Source organism: Oncorhynchus nerka, linkage group LG8, assembly GCF_034236695.1.
Source record: "Oncorhynchus nerka isolate Pitt River linkage group LG8, Oner_Uvic_2.0, whole genome shotgun sequence".
Taxonomy (NCBI): domain Eukaryota; kingdom Metazoa; phylum Chordata; class Actinopteri; order Salmoniformes; family Salmonidae; genus Oncorhynchus; species Oncorhynchus nerka.
This window is the reverse complement of record NC_088403.1, coordinates 25,021,685-25,048,126: the sequence shown is the minus strand read 5'-3', so window position 1 is coordinate 25,048,126 and position 26,442 is coordinate 25,021,685. Positions and strand designations below refer to the sequence as shown.

The window sequence follows — 26,442 nt, the reverse complement described above, 5'->3', positions numbered from 1 at the left end:
TATATAAGGTACAAAAAGAGTTCCCATTTATCCAAAGCAGGACAAGTTTGACACAAAAAAGCAATGTTCATTCACACACAGACACAAGCTCCCATAGAAGAAACAATATCACTGTACAAAGCTATGTTCATTCACACACAGACACAAGCTCCCATAGAATAAACAATATCACTGTACAAAGCAATGTTCATTCACACACAGACACAAACTCCCATAGAAGAAACAATATCACTGTACAAAGCAATGTTCATTCACCCACAGACACAAGCTCCCATAGAAGAAACAATATCACTGTAAAAAGCAATGTTCATTCACACACAGACACAAACTCCCATAGAAGAAACAATATCACTGTACAAAGCAATGTTCATTCACACACAGACACAAGCTCCCATAGAATAAACAATATCACTGTACAAAGCAATGTTCATTCACACACAGACACAAGCTCCCATAGAAGAAACAATATCACTGTACAAAGCCATGTTCATTCACACACAGACACAAGCTCCCATAGAAGAAACAATATCACTGTACAAAGCAATGTTCATTCACACACAGACACAAGCTCCCATAGAAGAAACAATATCACTGTACAAAGCAATGTTCATTCACACACAGACACAAGCTCCCAAGCTCCCATAGAATAAACAATATCACTGTACAAAGCTATGTTCATTCACACACAGACACAAGCTCCCATAGAAGAAACAATATCACTGTACAAAGCAATGTTCATTCACACACAGACACAAGCTCCCATAGAAGAAACAATATCACTGTACAAAGCAATGTTCATTCACCCACAGACACAAGCTCCCATAGAATAAACAATATCACTGTACAAAGCAATGTTCATTCACACACAGACACAAGCTCCCATAGAAGAAACAATATCACTGTACAAAGCAATGTTCATTCACACACAGACACAAGCTCCCATAGAAGAAACAATATCACTGTAAAAAGCAATGTTCATTCACACACAGACGCAAGCTCCCATAGAAGAAACAATATCACTGTACAAAGCAATGTTCATTCACACACAGACACAAGCTCCCATAGAATAAACAATATCACTGTACAAAGCAATGTTCATTCACACACAGACACAAGCTCCCATAGAAGAAACAATATCACTGTACAAAGCTATAGCAAAACCAAAGTCAGGAAACAAGTGAAATGAATTCAAAACAGATAACAAAAATAAACTATCACAAATGACAAGGAGGAACATTGAGGAGGGTCACAACTTTCAACTGTTAGAGGAAAACTTAACATGAACACAAACAAAATCAAAGTTAAAAGGATGGGTTTCAGTGCTAGCCTCCAATGTCTCAAGTCACAAGCACCATTGTTTACATTTCAGAACACATATCATTCAGTTTTGCTTCCTTCTGTTGGTAGTACATTGAAGGGGGAGAGAGAGTCTTCACTGCTTAACAGTATCACATTCTCCTCTACCAGGTGGTTCCTTCGGGATCCTCCGCACAGAGATGGACTTAGAACCTTGCTTTCGGTGTCCTTCACTACTTCTTCTTTTGGAACAGCCTGTGGGGGATAGATGTAAGAACAGCTGAGAGCAATGCTTGAAACCATTTGACAAGTCAGTACTTTGAAAGGTCAGTAAAGTGGGATGCTAATGTCATATTCTGGTAGACTTAGTTACAAAAAAAGTGTAGTATACTCTGCTGTAAATTGCGAAAAGCCCGATGAACTGTGAAAAGCCAATTAAAAAGGATTGTGAATTAACCTTTTACTGCAGTGGGCTAAATCAGGGTTACAGAGTGTTTCTTGGTAGTCTTAAACAAATCTACTTTGAAACAAAAGTGTACACCTCGCACAGATGGTTATGGACTTTTAAGAAGGAAGACACCTGTACCATGTCAGATATAGAGTTTAAATGTATACAATTTTGAGTTTGCATCCCAATATTACACTTCATATACATCACAGAAGACTGAAATATAACAAAACCGTCTGACATAAAAACAGGATTTTCGGTCGGTTTTAGAAATAATGTTTATTAATTATGAAATTATGAAAAATATGAATAACATTCCCCCCATGAGGCCACTAGGTCATTTGACAGCAGAAAATGGCTACATGTCTGTGGCTTTCCCACTACTGAGAACAGAGATATAGCAGAGCTTATTGTGTCCTCGGCCTTGGTCAGCCTGGCCAGGTAGGCGAGAGGAGACAGAATGGCCGGGCAGCGTGTCAGAGAGGAAGGCTACATGACGTACAGATTCCATGGTGCTTGCCACCTAGCAGCCTGTTCGCCGCGCATGTCGCTTGCTTGGCCACCGGCCTCTTGGCCCCTGTGGCAAAGCCCTGCAGTCAGCATGCCAGGGTTGATACAACATGATCCCTGCTCAGTCCCCACTCCATGCCTCTACTGCACAGGTCTCCAAGCTCACACATAACTCCCCGAGCTAATTCACAAGCCACGCGGCTGAATTACTGACACAACATAGACGTTTATGACTGTACAGGGGATTGCAACTGCTTAGTTAACAAACACCCTGAAATAGATTAAGCGCTCATTCCAGGAACTTAATGTGTGCAGCAAGCATATGTTTAATGAAAAAATGAAAAGCTTGATGTAATCCTCTGTAACTTTTGCCCAAAGGACAAGGCCTGGTATCATTCTGTAGTAGGAGCCTCTCTGACAGGAGCCTCTCTGGTACTCTCTCTGGGTATAAAGAGCCCAATGTGTTTTAAAGAACCACTGAACACGTCGATTGGCACTTCAGTCTTGGAGGTTTGTTTCCGGACCGATTCCACGCTTGGTTAATGATGTCTGTCCCCCATGAGACACTGTAGATGCAGAAGCCTATTTCATGTTGTATTTGTGCAATTTTACATCTGACTAAGGTGTTTGTTGCAGTATTTCTCAAGTTAAAAAAATGCACAACATGTCTTATGTAAACAAAGCCAGGCTGCTGGGCAGGTCTGTCTCACTGTATGCTATTGAATAGAGAGCAATCACTGCAGATGTTCACCCCATGTTAATGGGCAAATGTACTTCATTTAATCAATACCCATCCTTCATTTACCAGTTGTGATACACACATGTTCCAAACACTTTGTAGTCAATTTGAATACTAGAATAACTGTTTCTGACTCATATCGATGCCACATAGGCAGTTTTCAAAGGCATTCGTTGCGTTTTAAACGTTGTTACAGTTTCGAATGTGCAATGTGTATCTCCAGACAATGCCAGCCTCCGTCAGTTCACCCTATTCCCCAAAAACCTTTGAGGTGCTAAAGAGTCCTGTGTGGCTCAGTTGGTAGAACATGGCGCTTGCAATACCATGGTTGTGGGTTAGAGTCTCAAGGGGGACAAGTGAGAAAATGTATGCTCTCGATAAGTGTGTCTGCTAAATGACGGAAATGAGAAATCTCTGTCAGATCCTTAAAACAGTATGAGTCTAAATTAAATCATAGTTTGTTGAATATGTAGCCAGTTTAGAGGACTGGTATTCCTACTGTGTCAGCTGTGTGGTCCTTCTCCTTGGTGGCCCCTTAGCCTGGTCCCAGATCTGTTTGTGCTGTCTTGCCAACACCTACAGTCATCCTTGGTGTGACAATGCCCATAGGAGTTGGCAAGACAGTACAAATAGATCTGGCACCAGGCTATGGTCCCCCACCCTTAAAGCAATGAAAAGCCTCACCTACGACATATGGTTCTGCTGGGTAGTGAGGTTCTGCTGCTGCTGAGCCTGCATGAGGAGCTGCTGCTGCTGACGGCGGCGGGCCGTGCGGAGCTTCTCGAAGCGCGCCTCCATCTCCTCCAGGACCTTGGGCGTGTAGCGTACCACCAGCTTCACACTGTCCTTGGCTGCCTTCAGAAGCTCCACTGCCTTCTCGTGGTGCTCCCCTTCCACACTCTGGGGAGATACAGTGAAAGAGAAGAGACTCAGCACATTTAAGAAATGTGGTGGCAATGTTTTAGTGTTTTAGTGATATGGTCTCTGAAGTCTGCCTCCGTTTCTTAATTGGCATGGACAGAGAAATAAAGGAACTTTGCCAAGACTTCTATGTAAGCAACAATGACACAGTTATACAGCAGCAGCTTCAGTTTCTAAATGGTTACAACCAATTAGGTTTGAAATGGAAGTCAAATGTATTTCTACTTAGTTCAACAAGCATTGCATATTTGGTATAATTAGTACTTTCTCCTCAAGCCCAGAGTAATATACTGTACCAAGCAACATTTTCAACACACCTACTCATTCAAGGGTTTTTCTTTATTTTTACTATTTTCAAAAAATAATAAAGACATCAAAACTACGAAATAACATATGGAATCAAAAAGTGTTAAATTAAAATATATTTGAGATTTGAGATTCTTCAAAGTAGCCACCCTTTGCCTTGATTGACAGCTTTGGCATTCTCTCAACCAGCTTCATTAGGTAGTCACTTGGAATGCATTTCAATTTGGTCAATTTTGTTACACCAGCTCTTTCAGGAGGACTGGGCCAAAATTCATCCAAATTATTGTGGGACGTTTGCCCCAAGATGAAAAATGTAAAGGCAATGCTTCTAAATACTAATTGAGTGTACAGGTATGTAAACTTCTGACCCACTGGGAATGTGATGAAAGAAATTAAAGCTGAAATAAATCATTCTCTCTTCTATTATTAACTGACTTAAGACATGGAATTGTTACTAGGACTAAATGTCAGGAATTGTGAAAGACAAGCAGTGTTTAAATGTAGTTGGCTAAGGTGTATGTAAACTTAAACAGATTGTCTAGCCCAGCCGATTTGTTGGGGGGGGGGGGATTAGTGCTACAGGAAGCAAATTAACAGGTGTCCCTTGTTAAAAGTTAATTTGTGTAATTTCTGTCCTTTCTAATGCGTTTGAGCCAATCAGTTGTGTTGTGACAAGGTGGGGGGGTATACAGAAGATAACCCTATTTGGTAAAAGACAAAGTCCATATTATGGCAAGAACAGCTCAAATAAGCAGAGAGAAATGGCAGTCCATCATTACTTTGAGACATGAGGGTCAGTATATCTGGAAAATGTCAAAAAGCAGTAAGCGCTACAATGAAACTGGCTCTCATGAGGACCGCCACAGGAAAGGAAGACCCAGAGTTACCTCTGCTGCAGAGGATAAATTCATTAGAGATAACTACAACTCAGATTGCAGCCCAAATAAATTCTTCACAGAGTTCAAGTAACAGACACATCTCAACCTCAACTGTTCAGAGGAGACTGCATGAATCAGGCCTTTATGGTTGCTGCAAAGAAACTATTTCTAAAGGACAATGACCCAACACACCTCCAGATTGTGAAAAGGCTATTTGACCAAGAAAGAAAGTGATGGAGTGCTGCATCAGATGACCTGGCCTCCACAATCACCCGAACTCAACCCAATTGAGATGGTTTGGGATTGGACCGCAGAATGAAGGAAAAGTAGTCAACGAGTGCTCAGCATATGTGGGTACTCCTTCAAGATTATTGAAAAACCATTCCAGGTGAAGCTGGTTGAGAGAATGCCAAGCGTGTGCAAAGCTGTCATCAAGGCAAAGGGTGACTACTTTGAAGAATATAAAATATAAAAGATATTCTGATTTGTTTAACACTTTTTTTGGCTTACTACATGATTCCATATGTTATTTCATAGTTTTGATGTCTTCAACAATTATTCTACAATGTAGAAAATAGTAAAAAATTAAGCAAAACCCTTGAATGAGTAGGCGTGTACAAACTTTTGACTGGTGCTGTATATTTTCACATAAAAATTCTGGATGTCACGGAAATCAAATGACTCCTTTATGAAGATTGCTTTTTAAAGCACACGTTTGATTAGTGTTTGTCTGAAGGCAGTTTTAATTCCAAACACATCCTGACTTTACCATGTAAATTGGTTTTCATTTGATGGTGTAAATGGAGAGTTACGGAATAGGAATCGGCAAGGAGTGACTTTGAATGGCTAAGCCGTGTGAAGTTTGGAACACTGCTCATGGTGACATTTGCTTCTTCTAAAAAACGGTCGCTTTGATATAGCGTTTGTTTCCCATTGCTTTAGTCATTTAGTCATAGATAGCTCTCCTTTATCTTGGACGCTGGCTCACTATAAGCCTCTTTTTATTTAGGCTTCAAAAAACCAATCACTCTGCATGACCCTATCAATATTCTGAAAGTTTGACTCAAGGTTTAGACAGAATGCTTCCCTGCTCGGATGTGGCTTGTCAGAAAAAGTCAAGCAAGATGAGAAAATGAATACCTTGAAATATTAACAACAGCACACAACTGTGATTGGTATTCGTAATGTAGAAGATGTAAATTCACCGAATATCATAAATAGGGTACAGAGTTTTTCCTGGTTGGTTCACGTGGTCAGGAAGATCTCACCATGTAACCAAACCTAGCGGTAATAGTAAATAAGCAATACATACCACACCATTGACAGACAGGAGCTGGTCCCCTCGCTTCAGGCCCCCGTGCCTCTCAGCCAAGCCCCCTGGGATGATGCGGGAGATATAGATGGGAGAGTTCTGCTCCTTGCCGCCCATCACATTGAAGCCCAGCCCCTCCTCCGTCTTGGGCAGCTCCACCACTCGGGGGTGAGAGTGACCCTCGCTGGCCGCAAAGGCTGCAACTGTGGCCTGCAGAGAGAGACAGGCGAGATGGTAACGATCAGACCATTATTGGTGTGTTCAGCACTAACTCCAAGCCCTATACCACCCTATTCTGTCTACCACACAAATAGATTAGATAATGACGATACTAAGTGAACTGGGATTGCATTTCGCAACAGCCAAATAAACTTTCCCATACCCAAGAGCAATGTAGAACCAAAGTGTACAGACTTAAATTCACTCTGAGGGTGGGACCTTCTGACCTCTCTCTAAATGGGGCTTAGAGACGTCCAGTAGGGCTGAGAATAACAAAGTCAGAGCCAAGGTGATGATGGTGATGTATTGTATAGCCATGTGAGATATTTTCTGGCTCTGTAAGAACATGAATTAGCACATATCTGTCGCAGCTGGAGAAGAAGCAAGATAACTTCCACCCCCACTAACTAAATCTCTGTGAGCCTGCTTCATTAAATTCCACTGGCTTGGGATGGCTTTCAAGTTCGAGACGAATCTTCTCCTCTCCTTGTCGTCTGAAACAAAGTGTACAGGAGCTTGTTAGCCCAGCCTGGGAAAGGAACAGCAGATGTACATCGCCACAGGTGCCGGTCTGTCAAGTCTGTCTCATTATTATTGAGCAATACTTTCTCAGGAAACTGCAGGGGAAAAAGGCCTCTGTTTCAAAGCTTGGCGTATGTGGATCCAAAGTTTTCCCTAGCAGGTGAAAGCCCTGAGATCCTCCACTTTTTCGTCCCCCCCTTTCCATCTCTCTCTCTCCATCTCTCTCTCTCCATCTCTCTCTCCCACTGTGAGTAAAGAAGCACTGTGTTCAGTAGGCCACCATCCCCTCTCTGGCTAACGGCATATCGACCTTCACAAATGTATCTCCCTTCCCGAGAGGAAGAAACTAGATGGCATATGGCTGCCTCCTCCAAATGCAAAAATGTGTCTGGGGCGAACCAAACAAATTACAGCTTACTGGGAAATTGCCCAAGTAATGTCACAGTACCGTATGGAAATTACTTCATTTCATAAAATGTTATCATCATCAGTTCAGCTCAGTCTTTTCTCTGGAGCACCATAGACTAAGTGGTCTCCCATCTCTAGAAGATAAAAGATAAGAACCTCAGGCCAGGAATTACAGTCTGGAATTGATTCAATTAACTGGGTAATAAACTGAATCAAGTGCTCATGTTCTCAGGTGGAACACATTTTAATTGGTAAACGCTCACCAGCAACACTACAGCAAAGGCATCTAAAATAACATCTACCCTGCTAATGCCTCAAGATTGCTGGTGTATCAAGGGATCCCTGGTTTTCCATAGGACTATAACACGTTTTTTAGGCCCCCGGTGTCCTACTTAAAGTGATTCATGTGAAATGCCCTGAGTGCTGCCCTCCAGACCTTTGGTCAGTGATGTACTTGAGATGTACTTGGAGACGAGGCTGATGAAACAAGCACCGGCTCAGCTAAACGGGAAACTCTCAGGAGGGCAGCACTTTCAAAAACAGCGCACCATCTCATTTCGATGTCATCGATTGAAATCACTCCCGTGGGCGTGGAAGCCAGTGAACGGACTTTGCTCTAGGTTAATTGCTGCTCCGCTGGTGGCTACATTTAATATGCTTTTGAAAAGACTGGTGATGGACAAGGACAAGTTGAAAGGCACTTCATGCTGTCGTCATTGCTTTCAGTGTCATAAGGACAATCTGGCTTATTTTAACACTGTTAAATACAAGCCCAAGGCCTCTTTCATGAATTGTAAAGCAGTTTGATTAGACCTATCTACATTCTCTCTTTCAAAACAGCCTTTGAATAAGCTTTGAAAATAAAATGATTTGTTTATGAATATGTACTTTATAATGTTGAACAGGGACCTTGAATATTCAACAAATGATGGGTATTTGAAGGGAAATGAAAAGGACACGTCGCTGTAACAGCAGCAAACCATCAACCTCAACACCATTTGATCTGAGCAGGTTAGAAAGAGTATTTTGATATTCCATCAACATCAGACACAGTGGTGTCCTTCAATAGGCCTAAGCTATGTCTTTGCATACCTTTCATCCAAGGTGGAAATTCACAACACAATCCACAGTCTGATTAAAGTCGGAAAAAAAGGTTACCCCGTTTACTTCTCCTTGAGAAAGGGACTGAACCACAGTCAAAGTTTTGCAAAGCGATTGAAGAGACGACGTTTCGCTGACAAAAACAGAGCCCTTTGGAATTGTACTCCACACCGGGCCTACTTATCCATTCATCCTGCTTGCCCAGTGTTGTCAATCAATCCGTGTCCTACTCCTCTGTGTGCCCAGTCTCTGGAAGGAGCAGCCAATTGAATCAGTCAGTGTGCGTACCTCCCTATGTTGCCCCATGTCTTCTTCACTCCCTCTCTGATGTTTTGTGAACACTGGGAGATGACGGAGATGCACTCCTCTCTCTCATCTCACCCTCCCTCTTGATTCCCTCTTTTCCTGTCCCCCTTTCACTGTTAGAGATCTGCTTGCTTTATTCTCCTCCACAAAAGCAGCTCTCCTCAGAAGGAATATGAATGAGCGGTGGCGGAGGGACTCATTGGTGGAACCTCTCAAGTGTTTACATCCAAGGTCTGCTAATGAGTCATTCATTTGTGCACCAAACCGGCTCCAGTCTTTGATCATCTGAAGGCGACATGATGGGTGTTTGTGTATCTAGGCTACATTGTACAGTATCTTTCGGCCTCAGGTGTGGTAAATACAGCTAAGCCGGTCTGAGATGTTTGCTCACCTTCGCTGTAGCCCGCGCCTGGTACTCTGGACAGCCATTGACTGTGATTGTTTCATGCATGTACTGGTACACCTGAAAGAGAGAGAAAAATGGACCAACCATGAGCGTATTTTCTCAGTACCTTTTGAATTGTCTGTTACATTTCTCCAAGTCTCTTGCATGTTCAATCCATGTCGTAGGCTACCAGACTTGGTAGTTGGCAGGGTTAGGTTTTGATTTCAATTCAAACCTGTATTTTGAGAGTGTTTTATTTTGCAAATACCTCCGAAGATTATGTAGATATTCATTGGATTTCTTCATCCACCTGGATCCACCTCTCGCTGTTAATAAACTGCACACTATTTGGTGCCTGATCCTGCTGCCTCCTGCTACTTACTGCCCTTAAGGCTGCTCAAACATCTGGTCCCTACGACAATTAGCATAAGCAAACCGTGGTGCATCAGTAAGTACAAAATACTCATAGCACACTGTGGTGTGGCGCTACTACCTCTTTTGGTTTTCTCTCATGTGGGTAACACATGGCACTGAGTAAATAAACTGAAGAGAGTGGAGTTTGGAACGGAGTAGCGAGTGGAGCTTAGACTCTTGGTACTGTAGGTGAATTTCGACTGAGGATTTACCCCGGTGTTCTACCAAAAAGCATCAGACCTGTCTGTTTCCAGCTCCATGGCCCAGCTCCTGGTACTTAATGGGCCATGGCTCAGTGGATCTGACCTGACTTGGGGTCAAGGCAAAGCCACTGGGGCTCTTCGGGCATTATTAATATACTGAGCAAAAATAAAAACACAACATGCAACAATTTCAACGATTTTACTGAGTTAAGGAAATCAGTCATATAAGGAAATCAGTCAATTGAAATAGGTCCTAATTCATTAGGTCCTAATCTTTCACGTGATTGGGCAGGGGTGCAGCCATGAGTGGTCCTGGGAGGTCACTTGGGGCCAGGCCCACCCACTGGGGAGACAGGACCTGCCAATCAGAATGAGTTTTTCCCACAAAAGGGCTTTATTACAGACATAAATACTCCTCAGTTTCATCAGCTGTCCAGTTGGCTGGTCTCTGATGATCCCACGAGTGAAGAAGCCGGATGTGGAGGTCCTGGGTTACACATGATCTGCGGTGTGAGATGTACAGCCAAATTCTCTAAAACAACATTGGAGGCGGCTTATGGTAGAGAAATGAACATTACATTTTCTGGCAACAGTTCTGGTGGACATTCCAGCAGTCAGCATGCCAATTGCACGCTCCCTCAGTCCTCTGTGGCATTGTGTTGTGACAAAACTGCACATTTTAGAGTGGCCTTTTATTGTCCACAGCACAAGGTGTACCTGTGTCCTGATCATGCTGTTTAATCAGCTTCTTGATATGCCAAACATGTCAGGTGGATGGATTATCTTGGCAAAGGAGAAATGCTCACTAACAGGGATGTAAACAAATTTGTTCCCAAAATTTGAGAGAAATAAACTTTTTTGTGCGTATGGAACATTTCTGGGATCTTTTACTTCAGCTCATGAAACATGGGACCAACACTTTACATGTTGCGTTTATATTTTTGTTCAGTAATACATAACAATGGCTAACTGTGAATGATGTTTAACACCTCACAAAGCAACTGTATTGATTATGCAGAGGTTGCTGACTCCGCTCTTCACAAGTCCTCACTGTTGGCCCTAGCTATGGAATCACAACGTCCCTAGTATAACTTAAGGGTGTATACACTAGTGGAACTCTGGTGTTAGTCAAAAAGCAGTTCTTTGTTTTTCAGCTGAGCGACTCTTTGATTTCCAATATTGAACACCATCTTGGGACCTTATTCCAGGACACCTCTTCCACATCTACAGTGTGTTCTAACCTCCGCTAAAGAGGAGTCAGCATTATGTGCCAATGGAAAGCTTTCAGGTGTAAAAGAGCCATTTTCTATAGTCGTTTCTATACATAGTCGTTTCTATATACGTTTCTATACGTTTCTATAGTCGTTTCTATACAGAATATGACATACTGTTTCGACACCATTTACAATAGCCCCCCCAGTGTACAGTATGACATTATCATTGAAAATTTGAATTTGTTCTTAACTGACTTGCCTAGTTAAATAAAGGTACAATAAATACATTTAAAAAAATGACACCTTCCTCTGGTGATCAAACAGAAACAACTCGAAACATTATGAATGCTCTGATTAGTGGTGCATTGTTGAACATTACATGAGACATTGGCCTAAATCCCCATACAGGGTCATGTAATTGTTTGATGTGACTCATATGAGCCCTCATCCTTTGTGTGTTTTAGCCAAGAGGCTTGCGGCTGGTCCATTCTATAAACATTGTTTTCAGTGCATCGCTTTTCACATAAAGATACAGCATCCATCCATCATTGTGAGCCTGATTTAAATACACTTAAGATGTATGGACTGTTGTGTATTCAAGGTCTCCGTGGATGCCTTGCTGTGAGTCAGGATAATTGTGTCTAGGAAACATGTGAATAACAATAAAGGTCAAGCTATTTCCATTTGTAATTTGCTTAACTATATGCACAAACATCCACGAGTTGAAGTGCAAATTGGATTTACCACTAACTACTGCTGAATTATTCAACGAGCAAACCAAATTCAATTGTAACGTCTCAAACCCTTCTTGAAGAACAACATTGACTTTGTTTTTTTTCCTGTGCAGTGAATTGAAAGCTTTTTCATGGTATTGTTTTTCGCTGGAATGAAAACTAATAGGGATTTTACTCATCAGCTCACACCTCGCTATGTCTCTACTCTCTACAAAGGAGAGCATGTGTTTTCTGGGCTCAACCACCATTCAATATTTCTGTATGATGAGCTGGAGCAAAACAAGGCCCTTGCCTCTTTGCGACTTCAACGTGCTTCATCTGTGTTTCAACAATAAAACAAGTGGTTTCGTGAAGCCTTGGTATATCCGACTGATGAAAAACAAAGTCCATTGTTGATGTGAAAATAAAATAACAACCTCAAGCTTACAATGCTCAACAACCAAATAAATCAATTGCATTTTGTTCTGAGCAAGTAGTTCACTTACGAAAATAAGATATTGGAGCTTTTTAGGTTGACCATAATGAACCCAGTTGAACTCAGTCTGACAACACTGTTAATGAATGAACTTAACCTTCTGTTCTGATAATTCATTGGGGGAAAATAATCTCCAATAACATAAAGAAAACAGTCACAACATGGAACAAATTGCTGTGTTATTTTTGCCCTCAGTTGATGTTGTGAAGCTCCAGGGAACATACAGATACATTTAGGTAGAAAGAGCGTGAGAGAGAGAGAATGAGATTTGAAAGACTTGCACTCCTGAAGACATCATTTCTACCTCATTCCCCCTCCTGTTACTACGCATCCATCTTTACCTCCGAACTCTACTTTCTTCCTGTCCCTCCTGAATATACTCTCTCTCTCTCTCTCTATCTCTCTCTTCCCCCTCTCTCCTGACTCTCCGGTTCACTGGGCGTAAACCACGGCAGGCTTTCATTAACCCAGATCTATTTAACCTCTGTGGGAGGCTCATTGTGCTTGATGGGCTGGGGGCTACCCGTCTACCGCCAGCCTTACGAGGACGACACAATGCCTGATAGTGGAGAGAGCTGCCCGGAAGGTGCCTGGCACGACGCGTGTAACCATGGCTCCCCGACCGTCTCCCTCTCTTTACTGAGTCGGGGAGTGGAGAGCAAAATGGGGAAGGATGAGACAGAGAGAGAGAGAGAGAGAGAGCTTGAAGAGCTCTCCTTCTCCTCTCTCTAGCTGACTGAGTTTAAAGGGGTCATTTGGTAGAAGAAAAATGGCATTTAATAACTGTTCATTCACAGACCTCCCTCGCTCTGTCAGCATGACACAAAAAGAGAATATTAAACACACAGAGATCATTAATGAAGTGGCTTTCAGCCTTCAGCTCACAGTAAATGAAGTAAGAGACTAAGGTCTGCCCTCAATGGAGCGGCACACAAATCCTTTCCTTTATATCAATTCAAAGTGAGACCTGTATTCATATGCCCTGTTCCATTATCATCAGGCTACTACAACTCTATGATCACATCATTGATTCAGTTCATTGGAACATACTATGCTTTTTTTTTTTTGCAAGGAAAAATGACCTGCATTGTTTTGTGACTAATGAAAGTCATGATTCGATTTCATGTGTGGAATGCTCGGGCCTCACGGATGATTTTCATCAGGACCAGTTCTTGATATGCATAGCGCTTTTAGTCAAGCCAACAGAGTGGCTGGAAATCATCATAAACTCCATCATTTCCAGCTGGTTAGCGCTCCCAGTCGTCTTCCCTGGTGTCCTTCCCTTTCCATTTGCAAAGCAGATTGACTCTGACAACTCATTCAGGGACATTCCCTGAGCTCTGAGATGTCATTGATAGACAAGGTTGGGAAGAGCAACGCTCCTCCTCACTCCATCTCTCTGTAATTGTGGGTCTTTCACCTTAGCAAGCATTTCCATCCCCCATCAATTTCCCCTATCAACAGTTAGCCAGTTAACCCCCTCACCCATAGCTAGGCTGATTCATGTGGCTGTAAATACTATTGACACTGTGAAGAAGGTTTTCACCCGGATCACCTCTGACTTCTACAGTAGAGACATGATCAAGCTACCCTGGTCTGTGGGATTCTGTGTCTGCTCATCAGACCATGAAATGAGCTTCACCAGCAGATATGAGACGAGGGGAACAAATCAAATCGCTCAATTATAATACCTGGTGGCCCCAGCTTAATGCAGTATAGGTCATCTGCATTAATGAAATGACACGCAGGTGAATCCCAATACCGAGCAACTATACATGGCTCTGAAGCAACCTTTAATCTTCCTGTAATAGCTGTGGAGGAAATGATTTAATGACCTACTATGTTGTTTAATTGAACATACTATGCTGTTTTTACTTGGAGAGTTGTACATTGTTATACGTTAGTATTTTGCTGATACAGACTTGTCTTGTGTGACTTAGTCATTTGTCTGGGCGTACAGATAAGAGCCGTTTAGGTGTGACTGCAGTATGTGACATTCTGTTTTAACAATCTACAGGAACCTAGACGTGTGGAACCAACATGCAGGACGGAACGGACAAAATGCTGGCAATGTTTGAGTGGTTGTTATCGATTGCTTCATTTTTGCAAATCTAATAATAAAGTTGTTTTGAAGAATACAGTCTCCTTTTGGTTAGAACCCCCACGACGTGGCTCTCTCAACGACAAAGATTTCCCATCTGCAGACATATTGCAGCACAGAACAGGGTGATTGCATTACGATTAACTCACCAATGTAGCTCAAAGAGGCTCAGCGGTCTAGTCCTGCTATGTCAGGGTATTAAGAGCGAGCCGGGGGGGAAGTGTTTTACGATGCTCGTCACTGTCCATAGTCTGGGGAAAATGTGCATGTGCTAGGAAAATGAATGCAGGGGTTGTGACAGCATTTCTGGATTGTAAACACGTGACATTCTCACGTTTGGCAAGGTATTGCGCCATTCACATAAACACCATGTTCTCTGATCTTCCATAGAGACATGGGAGCATTTATCGCCTTGGGAGTCTGTTAGTCCAATAACCACTGACGTGAACACCACAGCTGTTGAATGTTGCAGCGTAATTGTATGTGCTGATAACGATCTCTGTAATAACAGCAATCATCATCATGGCCACGACCACTCATCTTCACTCTCCAGCTCCTCTAGCAGTCAGACCTCTACGAGAAAGAGCCATTCTGCACCGTGGCAAAGTGTCAGCTCACACAAGGACGTAATTGACTGGAAACTATGGCCACGTCAGCCTCTGTGTCTAATCCAAGCTGATCCTCTCTAGTTTCCCTGGTGACTGGATGTGTTGTTGGTGGTTGAAGTGTTTCTCTCGCTCTTTCCCTCTCAATGGCCAGCTGCTGTAACCTAGTCTGTAGGGTGCTGCCTAGCTGCTACTCCTGGCAGAGACATGACGCCTCCCCCACCACCAGGCAGCACCAGGCTCCAGTGTCTCTGCCTGACTCCCAGGCCAGGCTTCTCTCATCCTGCTCTCCAATGAAAGGGCCAGCCCACCCTGACATTTCCTCTGGTAGATTAAATTTCCTACTAGATGACCTCAGTCTGTATTGATGGCCCTCTTACTCTTCAGTCTGTGTGTCTGAGCTGACCACGTCTGGGAAAACACCCCTAAAAGTCTGCATTGTTGTGTAGCCACATTTATTCATTCAAATAACCATCAGTCACCTGTGGTCAATTTCCCTGTGTTGGCAGGAGGAAAAGGACCCTGGGGCCGTGGTGCAGGGGAATCGACTCACCTCTCGAATGGCTGTGCAGAACTCACTCTGCAACACCAACTTCAGGGACTGCAGCTTGTGACCCGGGACGTCCCCGGACTCCTGTAGCTTCTCCAGCAACTCAATCGCCCTGCACACATCTGACAGAGAGAGAGAAAGAACGACAGAGAGGAGAGAGGGGGAGAGGCAAAGAGAAGGAGAGAGAGAGAGAGAGAGTGAAAGAGAGAAATGACAAGAAGGAAAAAAATGCCCCATTGAATTACATTAACCTCAGCCTTGAAAAAGAAGTCCGGAGTGAATCGATAGAGAGGATAATGGAAAAAAACTGAGTCAAGGCCTAGGGGAACAAGAGAGAGAGAGAAATCCCAGCATAGTTTGCATTAGGCCTGCTCCATGCATGAGAAAATGGGGGGCGGACTTCGGGGAAGGGAATTGTTCCGTTCAAAGCGAGCGATTCCTGGCAGGAGCAGGCACCACGAGCATTAGATCCTTGAAAACAAACCCATGATGCCTCTGAGTTAAAGACTTTGACTCCTGTGTCTAGTAAACTCTCCACTCCTAATTATCATCCGGTGAAGAAATCCGGAGTAAAGCAGATTATTTTCACACTCTTAGAGACAAACAGGGAAAATTAAAGAAATGAGAGTACATGCTGGAAGGGGAGAGGAGGGATTTGGTGCTCAGCCTAATCGTTGGTTCAGTTGTTCTAGAAGAAACTAAATAAAAAGCAGTTGGTGGATAATGTGCATCTGTCAACCCTTTATCCCTTGAGCATGTGCAAAGATCAGCGAGTTGCTCGAAAATGATCAAACCACTTGTAATCAGCTACAGATTTGATATTTTTCCTACCGAGCTTGATGTCGAACACAGTGACACAGTGCCACCCAGGAGGGAAATTGCAAGATGCTGTATTGGAGTTGATAATATAGCTTAGGTGTGAAAAATGAAACGTCGTTAAGTGAGTCTACTTTATTAATGCTAGAAATATCCAACTACATCGGAACAGCAAGTGTATACTGAGGCTAGGTGCAAGGATCCTAAACAGTCATCTTAAACACCTTTACCCTGGTGTTGAACTAGCGCCACATTCTGCACCACACCAACACAGAGAGGTAAACAACCGACCATGTTTATAAACATCACACCGAACCCAGTGGAGGCTGGACTGAGACGGAAGACAATCTAGTGTAACCCGGTGAGGCAGAGAGGAGACAGAAAAGCTATTACCTTTTACAGACCTAGGGCGAACTAGGTAAGAGGAGGGAGAACTGCATACATAGAACTGGGGGTTGTTTGGGCAGGTTTGTTTTGTGCCTGTATTAGGCAAAACAGACATACAAGGGCACAACATTTACTGTTAGTACACAAGTATACATGGACAAAGAACATGATACCCAGAGAACCAGCGTGGATTACATTAAACCAGAAGAAATGGTGGGGTCGATTTCCATCAGGATTGGTTACTTCAAGCCACAAAGTGTTGTCAGGGAGATCTTTACAGGGCATCCATCAAACTCCACGACTCCACTCAGCATCTTCTGTAATGATGGTGTTGTATAGCACAGATAATATCACATAGGATGTTCTAAAGGATGTACAAAAATAACATGTTTTATTGTCACATACACCGGATAGGTGCAGTGAAATGTATGTTGTTTTACAGGGTCAGCCATAGTAGTACGGCGCCCCCGGAGCAAATTAGGGTTAAGTGCCTTGCTCAAGGGCACATCGGCTGATTCGCCCCCCCCCAGCTTGTCGACTCGGGTATTTGAACCGGCGACCTTTCAGTTACTGGCCCAACGCTCTAAGTCTAGGCGTGGGTGGTGTAGTCTACCCTAGAGGCAGCCTGTTCTGGTAAGAACCCTAAGCTACGGGGAGACGAGAGCGGAATTAAAGCTGGTCCATAGAGAGTCGGACACAGGAAAGAGGACACTTTTCTCCAAACCTGTGAGTGTGAATGGAGGGATCTAACAGTAGTCATTACTACTTTACATTACCCCTACAATGGTAATGTAGCTAATGTACAGAATTTCCATCAGCTTTAATAAGCATCCAATGAGTCCCTAAGGTGAATGAGGTTGTACAATATTCTGTACCATACCTGTAAAAAACAGTTAGCTTTGCACTAATGAGTGGCTAGTAATCTGCTGGTATTATTCCAAGCAGCCTGGGTAGTTTTATGAGCGTTTATTTCTCATTATAGCGAGGTCAGAGCCAGATCAGGAGAGCTTTTGCCTGCTCTTGTCACGACTTCTGCCGAAGTCGTTGCCTCTCCTTGTTCGGGCGGTGCTCGGCGTTCGACGTCACCGGTCTTCTAGCCATCATTGATCCTTTTTCATTTTCCATTGGTTTTGTCTTGTCTTCCCACACACCTGTTTTCAATCCCATTCATTACCAGTTGTGTATTTAACCCTCTGTTTCCCCTCATGTCTTTGTCAGAGATTGTTTTATTGTCAGTGTAGTGTGATTTGTTGTATAGGTGCGCGTCGGGTCCTCGTGCCCATGTTTGTGTGTTTATGTACATTTAGTGTTATGGAGCATACTCCGTGGACTTTATTAAAAGACTCCATTTTACACTCCATTTGACTCTCCTGCGCCTGACTTCCCTGCCACCTATTACACCTATGCTTGACAGCTCTCATTTTCTCATTAGCGCCAATTTCTTCATCCACGTCAAGGTCTCTGACGAGGCCTCCGACATCGAGCAACACATCAAAGATTTAAGATTTCTAAAACATTTTTGTTGATAGATGGGATTTCTCGGGACGTCAGTTTTTGTACTTTGACGCTACACTGATCAAAAGCAATAGTTGGTATTCTCCACCTGTTCAGCACCACTTTCAAGTAGTTTGGCTTTCAACTTCGGTCTGGGGAATTAAATAAATGTATTCTTTGAAATAAACTGGGTTATAGGCTAAGAAGCTATTTTGTAAAAGTAAAGCTAACCGTGTTTGATTGGTATCAAGTTGTTTGAAAGGAGAAAGCAGTCCGGAAAAGCAGTATTTTAGACCCATATTTGAATAACAAAAAAAACTCAAATCCCGTAACGACGCCATAAATGTCATGCCCCATCTCCCCTATTCAGACTGTCCAGTGTCTGAGCCCAGTCAGTCAACACCCCAGCAGTGAATAGGGATTGTTGCTACCAGATGTGACAGTTGTTATCCCCCTAGACCAGTGATGAGGGCTAGACTACAGCAGAGCCTCTCCTGCTCCTAGAGTTATTACAGGTAATCGGTCATAAAAGCCTCCCCTCTCCAGCAGTTGCATTTCATTTGCTGCATCGCGACACATATCATGCCCATCATCCACCCTGCTTCCCTTTGTCTGCTAGCTCATCCCCTCTGCAAGCACTGTCGCGTCGATTTGTCAAGAAGTAGATGGCTATTTGTGGACAGAATGTCTTGGACAGACCGTGGATAGTGTCGTGTGATAATTGGTGTAGAACATGCAGCAGTAATAGAACACCATCCAGTCCTGTGAGGAGCTGCCTACGTCAGGCATTTCTGCTGGAATACTGTATTTTGTCTACGGTGGGAGGAGTGAGACATCAAATGGTTTCCTCTGTGTGTGATCTAAGGGGTATAAGATTGACTTGGCGGCCCAGGGTGATTTGCAGTTTCAATGACTATGGGAATCCAGGCACAGAGTTACGTCACATCCAAATAGCTTAGTCTGCAACGACTCCCAAATAAGACACGTTACAACGCCACGCGTCACATCAAATCCCTGCGTGGTGTATTCAGCCACATCACCTAGGAGACTGCTGAGAACATAAGTCCTTATTATAGTTGGCTATGTAGACACACACAGACCAGTAAAACCATGGTAATATTGAGCTACACCACCAACAGCAAATCCCTCAGCCTACAATACTAATACAAAGGCAAACCGCTTTGAAAGAGTAGCTCTACACACCACTAAGAACCACTAAGAATACCCTCACCGCCCACATGGCGTGGCCCGTTACCAAGCCGGAGCCACTCCATTAATAACTACAGTACATCTGGAGGGTAACACACAGTCAGCCAACACGATTCTGGCCTGCTTTACTAACTAACACTCCAACCCATCTGAGAGAGGAGCTGCATGGATCTGGCCCTCTCTCTCTATTCCACTTCATTAGAAAACCTCTCTTTGGATTTCCTCACTCCACTGTCCTCACCCCACTGTCCTCACTCCACTGTCCTCACCCCACTGTCCTCACCCCACTTTCCTCACTCCACTGTCCTCACCCCACTTTCCTCACTCCACTGTCCTCACTCCGCTGTCCTCACCCCACTGTCCTCACTCCACTGTCCTCACTCCACTGTCCTCACTCCGCTGTCCTCACCCCGCTGTCCTCACTCCACTGTCCTCACTCCACTGTCCTCACTCCACTGTCCTCACCCCACTGTCCTCACTCCGCTGAGATGGATTCACTCAACCACTAAACCATTAGCATTCTGCTCGTCGTTCCTCTTCTCCACACTCCAATGAGACTTCAGCCCCCTTGGCGCTTCACCAACTCTAGAGATGGACTCAGGGGGTCCAGATGTCCGCAACATCTGTGGGACTCACCCTTCCTCCCTCCGCCTCAAAATGAACATATTTAAAGAGCAGTTACTGTATGTTCAGCTTTAACGCCGACACAACTGCAAATCGATGTTGCCATTAGAACCTCTGCAAGGCATGAGCACTGTTTGCAATAAAATAAAATAAATGATCCTGTTTCATTTGACACATATTTTCAAGGGAAGACAAAGGTGTTAAGGTGATACTGTTGCTCTTATTGGAGGTGTAATTAAGGATGGGAGCAAGAGATGGGATACAAAACAATGGTTGTTAAAAATTAAACATACAACTCCTAATTCACATTTATTCAATCTGTGAAGTTGGAGAGGCATGTTTCTTGCCTCGGTATTCTATAACTAAATAAAGTATGAAACACCAGTACATTGCTATGCATTGAGTAGTCAGGAACGTTGATGCTACTAGCCAAACATCTGACCTAGTTTAACTTCTCTTTGCCACACAGCAGTGAGAACACATTACCATTGCCTGATTGGTTGAGCTGAAAGTAACGAGACGTGTTCTTTGGAGCGGTCACATAGGGCTCTCATCTACCATTTTCTATTTCAACAATCACTCCTGACTGGTTAATGACACATTTCTCTATTTGAAAGGTTTATCATCCGTCTCCAATTACAACAGAGAGTGAAGCAAACTGGCTGTTTACTGAAATCCCTGTGGCCAACTTGAACCAAAATGATACTGTGCGTCCTTCAGTGTACGTATGAATACATTCCTAATGGGCCGATGTATGTGTCCCTAACAGTAATAAAGACAGAAGTAAAAGCAATAGAACAAAGGCCAATAAAAATAATATCTGAATTCTTTGTGGGAAAGAATTCTTGAGGCAGCCAACAAATAAAAGATTTATGCTCATTCTCATTCATGTTCTAAGGCAACGATGAAGGTGTTTTAGAGGGTGCCCAACTTTGGGAGAGAAATATTCTGAAAGTGCTGTTGAAGTGTTACTGAAAGCAGTGTCCTCTAAAGAGCCATTTCCAAGAGGAATCAATCAATTAATAGTGCGTATCTAAGAAGCTATTAGTCCACTACAGTCTGTTTCTGTGACTGACAATATCAAGACATTTTGTGGTAAATCTGTTCAGTGATAAATCTGTTTCTGTGACTGACAATGTAAATACGTTTAGTGGTAAATCTGTTCAGTGATAAATCTGTTTCTGTGACTGATAATGTAAATACGTTTAGTGGTAAATCTGTTTCTGTGACTGACAATGTAAAGAAGTTTAGTGGTAAATCTGTTTCTGTGACTGACAATATCAAGACATTTTGTGGTAAATCTGCTTCTGTGACTGATAATGTAAATACGTTTAATGGTAAATCTGTTTCTGTGACTGATAATGTAAATACGTTTAATGGTAAATCTGTTTCTGTGACTGATAATGTAAATACGTTTAATGGTAAATCTGTTTCTGTGACTGATAATGTAAATACGTTTAATGGTAAATCTGTTTCTGTGACTGATAATGTAAATACGTTTAGTGGTAAATCTGTTTCTGTGACTGACAATATCAAGACATTTTGTGGTAAATCTGTTCAGTGATAAATCTGTTTCTGTGACTGACAATGTAAATACGTTTAGTGGTAAATCTGTTCAGTGATAAATCTGTTTCTGTGACTGATAATGTAAATACGTTTAGTGGTAAATCTGTTTCTGTGACTGACAATGTAAAGAAGTTTAGTGGTAAATCTGTTTCTGTGACTGACAATGTAAATACGTTTAGTGGTAAATCTGTTTCTGTGACTGATAATGTAAATACGTTTAATGGTAAATCTGTTTCTGTGACTGACAATGTAAATACGTTTAGTGGTAAATCTGTTTCTGTGACTGACAATGTAAATAAGTTTAGTGATAAATCTGTTTCTGTGACTGACAATGTAAAGTGATAAATCTGTTTCTGTGACTGATAATGTAAATACGTTTAGTGGTAAATCTGTTTCTGTGACTGACAATGTAAATACGTTTAGTGGTAAATCTGTTTCTGTGACTGACAATGTAAATACGTTTAGTGGTAAATCTGTTTCTGTGACTGACAATGTAAAGACGTTTAGTGATAAATCTATAATATACAGTACTGTGCAGTGTGTTACCTTGAGATTTCCTAAAATGTAATCAATGATGGACGACCACAGAAATGATGGTATTATGTTGATGAAACACAACGTTCAAACTATAAACAGCATGGTGTCTAAAACAATCACCAGTTCCAGAATGAGTCAGCCTTTCAAGTACACAGAGTTCCCTTTCTGCTCTGCTTTGATGACTGGATCTACTAATGCAGCCATCACTCTGGATGTGTCATAAATAAATGTGAAGACCACAACAAGCAGCAACAATGCTGCTGTGCTGAAACACACCAGGTCTGTGCTGTCCTGCTTTAGGCACGGCTTATTTCACTCTTCCTGGGGGTCCAAGCCTTTCGACACCGCAATATTAAACAGTGAGTGCTTCATTGCTTTCTACACTTGAGTAAAAGTCTAAACATGATTTTGAGCTGTTTGAAAAACTGGGCAGTGCTCCAATAATATTTGATAATAAAGAGCATAGCTGAATAGAATATATTTTCCAATATCTGCACGTGCTGTGCGGTGTAAATAAGCATGTCCAATTAACTCAGCTGGCTCATTAAGACATGGGGCTGATGAAAACAGAGACTGCAACGCAGGTGCATCTTCTCCATCTCTACTGGGACATCTAAGGTCCTAATAGAGAATCGTTTCATAGCTGATTGATTCAAGACTAGTCTGAGCTATTCCTCACTCCCACATGTAATGTTTCCCAGAGCAGTGCCCTAACACTGTCACTACCAGAATGGTTGAATTACACATGCCAGAATAAATTGCCCCGGAGAGGCCATGCCATCTGCCACTTCCCACTTTGACCCGCGTGTCCTTTCTGCCGTTGGCAACCACGCCGAAATTACCACACAAAAAACCTCTACTGTGCTCATTCTCTGGATGAGTAGAGGAACAGGCCAGCAGGGGCTTGCCAGACACAAGGCCAGCTCCTCAACAGGAGAGCTTTTTAAATGGACGCACCTCACTTTATCAATCCCCCCATAAGCCGAGTGAATTAACACTAAATGGCCCTGCTGTGACATTCCTGGGAAAATGAAACACTCCTTAGACTGTCCCCATCAGGGCTCATTAGCCTAAGGCAGAAGCGGATAACACTCTGAACTTTTTTTTTGTCTCCCTTCCTCTGACTGATTATCTGGCAGATGTCCATCCCAAACAAATGACATTTCTTTTCACTGTGGTTCTAATGAGAGCTTACCCAGAGCTGTGCCATTCTAAATAGCTCTCCGTTGATGAAATTGCTGAGCTGGCTGTTCACCTCACCTGTAATCCCTCCTCTCTGTTATCACCCAAAGCAAGGTACAAGAGGAAGGTTGCTGCGCAACAACGAACAAATCCAGTGACCTCTGCAAGCAAAGCAAAGCCTGTCTGCAGTATGGTGAGACAACATGCTTAGGGCCCTGAGCAGGCTACAGTGTGTTGCCCTTTCTCCCCTGTGAATAGACTCAAACAAAGGATCAGCGATAACTTGCAAGGAAATGTGCAGTTGTTCTATATTTATTACGGCAATAAACCATGCACGGAGAGCATCAAAAAAGTATTGACTTCCAGATTTCAAGCTTCTGCTCGCCCTCGATGTTTGGAATCTTAGTAATTCCACTGTAATTTCAGACGGCACAGAAACCTGTTTGAGCATCTGTGTCTTACTACACCGCTCAATCAGCAAATATATAGGAATTCTGCTCACAAAGGCCTCAAATTCCTCTCCATCAGCAAATATCTGGCAGAAAGAGCACTAACAAATTTCACTGTGATTACTGTACAGCCTCAGCCTGAATGATATTATTAGGACTTCATGGCATACAGTTGATGAGAACTCTCTCAGTATCTCTATCAATTTCAATAGTCTTGGCATGCCTGGTGCCGGTTAGTGTTTGAATGAGAGTCAATGGTCGAAGGAGAACTTTGGTGCCATGGGCAGGGAGGTTCCAACACAGGCTGTTTCTCCACAGGACAGTGGCGTTTGAGTCATTTCCTGAGACAATAGCAGGAAGTGCAGTCATGACCTCAAAGCACAATGTGAGTTTCCCGCCTCTTCGTGTGTGTGACAAATCCCTAACACATCCTGCTTTCAACAAAGAAACAGGCTTCTTTTCAATATCAATTACAGTGTTTCTTCGCTAGTGGCAGTAGCGACAAAGGACTCTGTGCAAAGACAATGACAGCTCTTGTAAAGCTATCATTATGATCCCCTACATGATCACTGCTGCGGGGCAGTGGCCACTTAATGAGCATGTGGATACAGCAGCCACCTGAATGTTCTCTCTGAAATGATAGGGGCTCTGACTCACTAGTCTACCTTTGCAAACCCAATGGAAAGGGTTGAGTAGCCTATACTGGCACACATATTTCAGTTTAACTGGGGAGAACAAAACTCTTCCTCAATGTGTCATATAATGAATGACTTGTTCCTTCCCCTCATGGAACACAGCGCAGCTTCTTGTTTATCATTTTGCCCTGTATCATGTTTTTGCCCTTGCACCCACTCCCCATTCAAGCTCGTATACAGCCACTTCAAGCTCGTATACAGCCACCCACTCCCCATTCAAGATCGTATACAGCCACCCACTCCCCATTCAAGCTCGTATACAGCCACTTCAAGCTCGTATACAGCCACCCACTCCCCATTCAAGCTCGTATACAAGCTCGTATACAGTTGCTGCAGTCACGCAATAATGAATCCAATTGCCACTGAGCATTGAATTGACTGTAAATCATTCAAATGAGCCAATGTTTAAAAAATGGGAATAAAACCGTTATATTATCCGTTATTCCTTGGGTATAAAGACAGGTCACTCGTTGATGATCCTCGTTCGGTTTACATCCATTCCATCCTTCATGATAACAACCAGGCTCGGTTACTCATGCGCAATGCTGTGTTCAACACAACGTAGAGAGGTCACCATTTGTTATTTTTCAATTTAGACAGATGTTTATATCCTCTTGCCTTCTATATTCCCGTGAGTTGTTTATTCCACGGCGTTTACAGTTTTTCCTACGGTCACTAACTGTTGTGGCAATCATTCAAAGTGGGCCCATGCCCATTACTTTTCCCAGATGTATCATCTTTCTCTATTTTTAACACTACCCCTATCGTTTGTGCCATGCAGCCACACTAATGCATTTCACCACCGGATTCGTTTTAAGCACTCTATAGGCTACACATTTAATCTGATTTCCCCATAGTCCCCGTTTCGAATATAAAAATGAAAGAATAGTCAGGAGAAGCTATCAGAAGCTATCCATCCGTTATCATTGGACAGGCAGGCTACTGTAGGAAAGCAATATCACCTGAAGTCCGCGTGCAAGTCGACCTATTACTACTCCGAAATATGACGTAGGCTATAGGTAGACTACATTGTGGACTCAACCTTCCTTTTAAAATAATGCCGCAGGTGAATTCGTTTTTCACTGTCGACAACAGGTATGCTATGGGGTGAAGACCTGTGCCCCTTTCTTGTTCACTGTCCAAATTACAATTAGATTCAAGAAAAATATAAACCAATTCAAAAAACTGTTTGTTTTATATTCTTAAGCCTACCCATCCAAAAGTTGTCTGATGTGTAGAGAAGTAAGGATTTAAGCGTGATTGGATTCCTGCGCGCAATACATTATTTCTCCCAATCACGAAGTGAAGAATACAGCGAGATAATATTCTATTGGATGTTACATAACAGAGATAAATCCACTCTATTCATATGCAGTGGGATGTAATACTGTGCGTTGATAACACATTCGTTATAATATTGCTGAACAGCATTATTTAATTAAGCCGTTTTATCCAATTTTGCAGAGTGCGCACCAAACGGTCCATACATTTTTATTCCCAGCAAATAACGGTATCCAGCGAGAGAGAAGTATAAGCTGACGAATGTAAAAATGATATAATAGCCTATAGTAGTTTCAACTTAAATGTGGTCCGCCAATGCATCGTTCGCTCAAGTTTCGGGATCCAGAAATAATTCAACAAGAAAGCGAATCCGACGATTGTGCGTCTTACCTCGATCCAGAGTGAGCGGTTGGACCTCTGTCGCCATGACTGCTGTTATGGGGAGATATAGCGACTACGGTAGCTGCAGCATCAGAAGCAACTCAAGCTAAACGGGCGAGTGAGAGCACAGAGCCCGTCGGTGGGAGTGGCTGGAAGGGAGAGGGGATTACCTCC

General features: G+C 42.9%; 1 protein-coding gene across 2 annotated transcripts; it reads right to left on the bottom strand.

Annotated features, from left to right (window-relative positions):
* Positions 1–637: 637 nt before the first annotated feature.
* Positions 638–26,442, bottom strand: LOC115133000 (protein lin-7 homolog A). Of its 2 annotated transcripts, none has more exons than XM_029665786.2 (6): positions 26,278–26,442; positions 15,651–15,769; positions 9,358–9,429; positions 6,411–6,620; positions 3,682–3,893; positions 638–1,551 (listed from the first exon to the last, which is right to left on the bottom strand). In XM_029665786.2, exons 1-6 carry the CDS (start codon positions 26,312–26,314, stop codon positions 1,530–1,532), a joined length of 672 nt encoding a protein of 223 aa, XP_029521646.2. In that variant the 5' UTR covers positions 26,315–26,442; the 3' UTR covers positions 638–1,529. The 2 variants fall into 2 exon arrangements, with proteins under 2 accessions (XP_029521646.2, XP_029521647.2); XM_029665787.2 differs by having other exon boundaries at positions 3,678–3,893; positions 26,278–26,439.

Coding starts and splice junctions, on each gene's coding strand:
- LOC115133000 (XM_029665786.2), bottom strand. CDS start 26,314: ATGGCGACAGAGGTCCAACCGCTCACTCTGGATCGAG. Junction 9,430..15,650: donor TCTGCACAGCCATTCGAGAG/GTGAGTCGATTC, acceptor TCTCTCTTTCAG/GTGTACCAGTACATGCATGA. Junction 1,552..3,681: donor ACCCAGCAGAACCATATGTC/GTAGGTGAGGCT, acceptor TATCCCCCACAG/GCTGTTCCAAAAGAAGAAGT.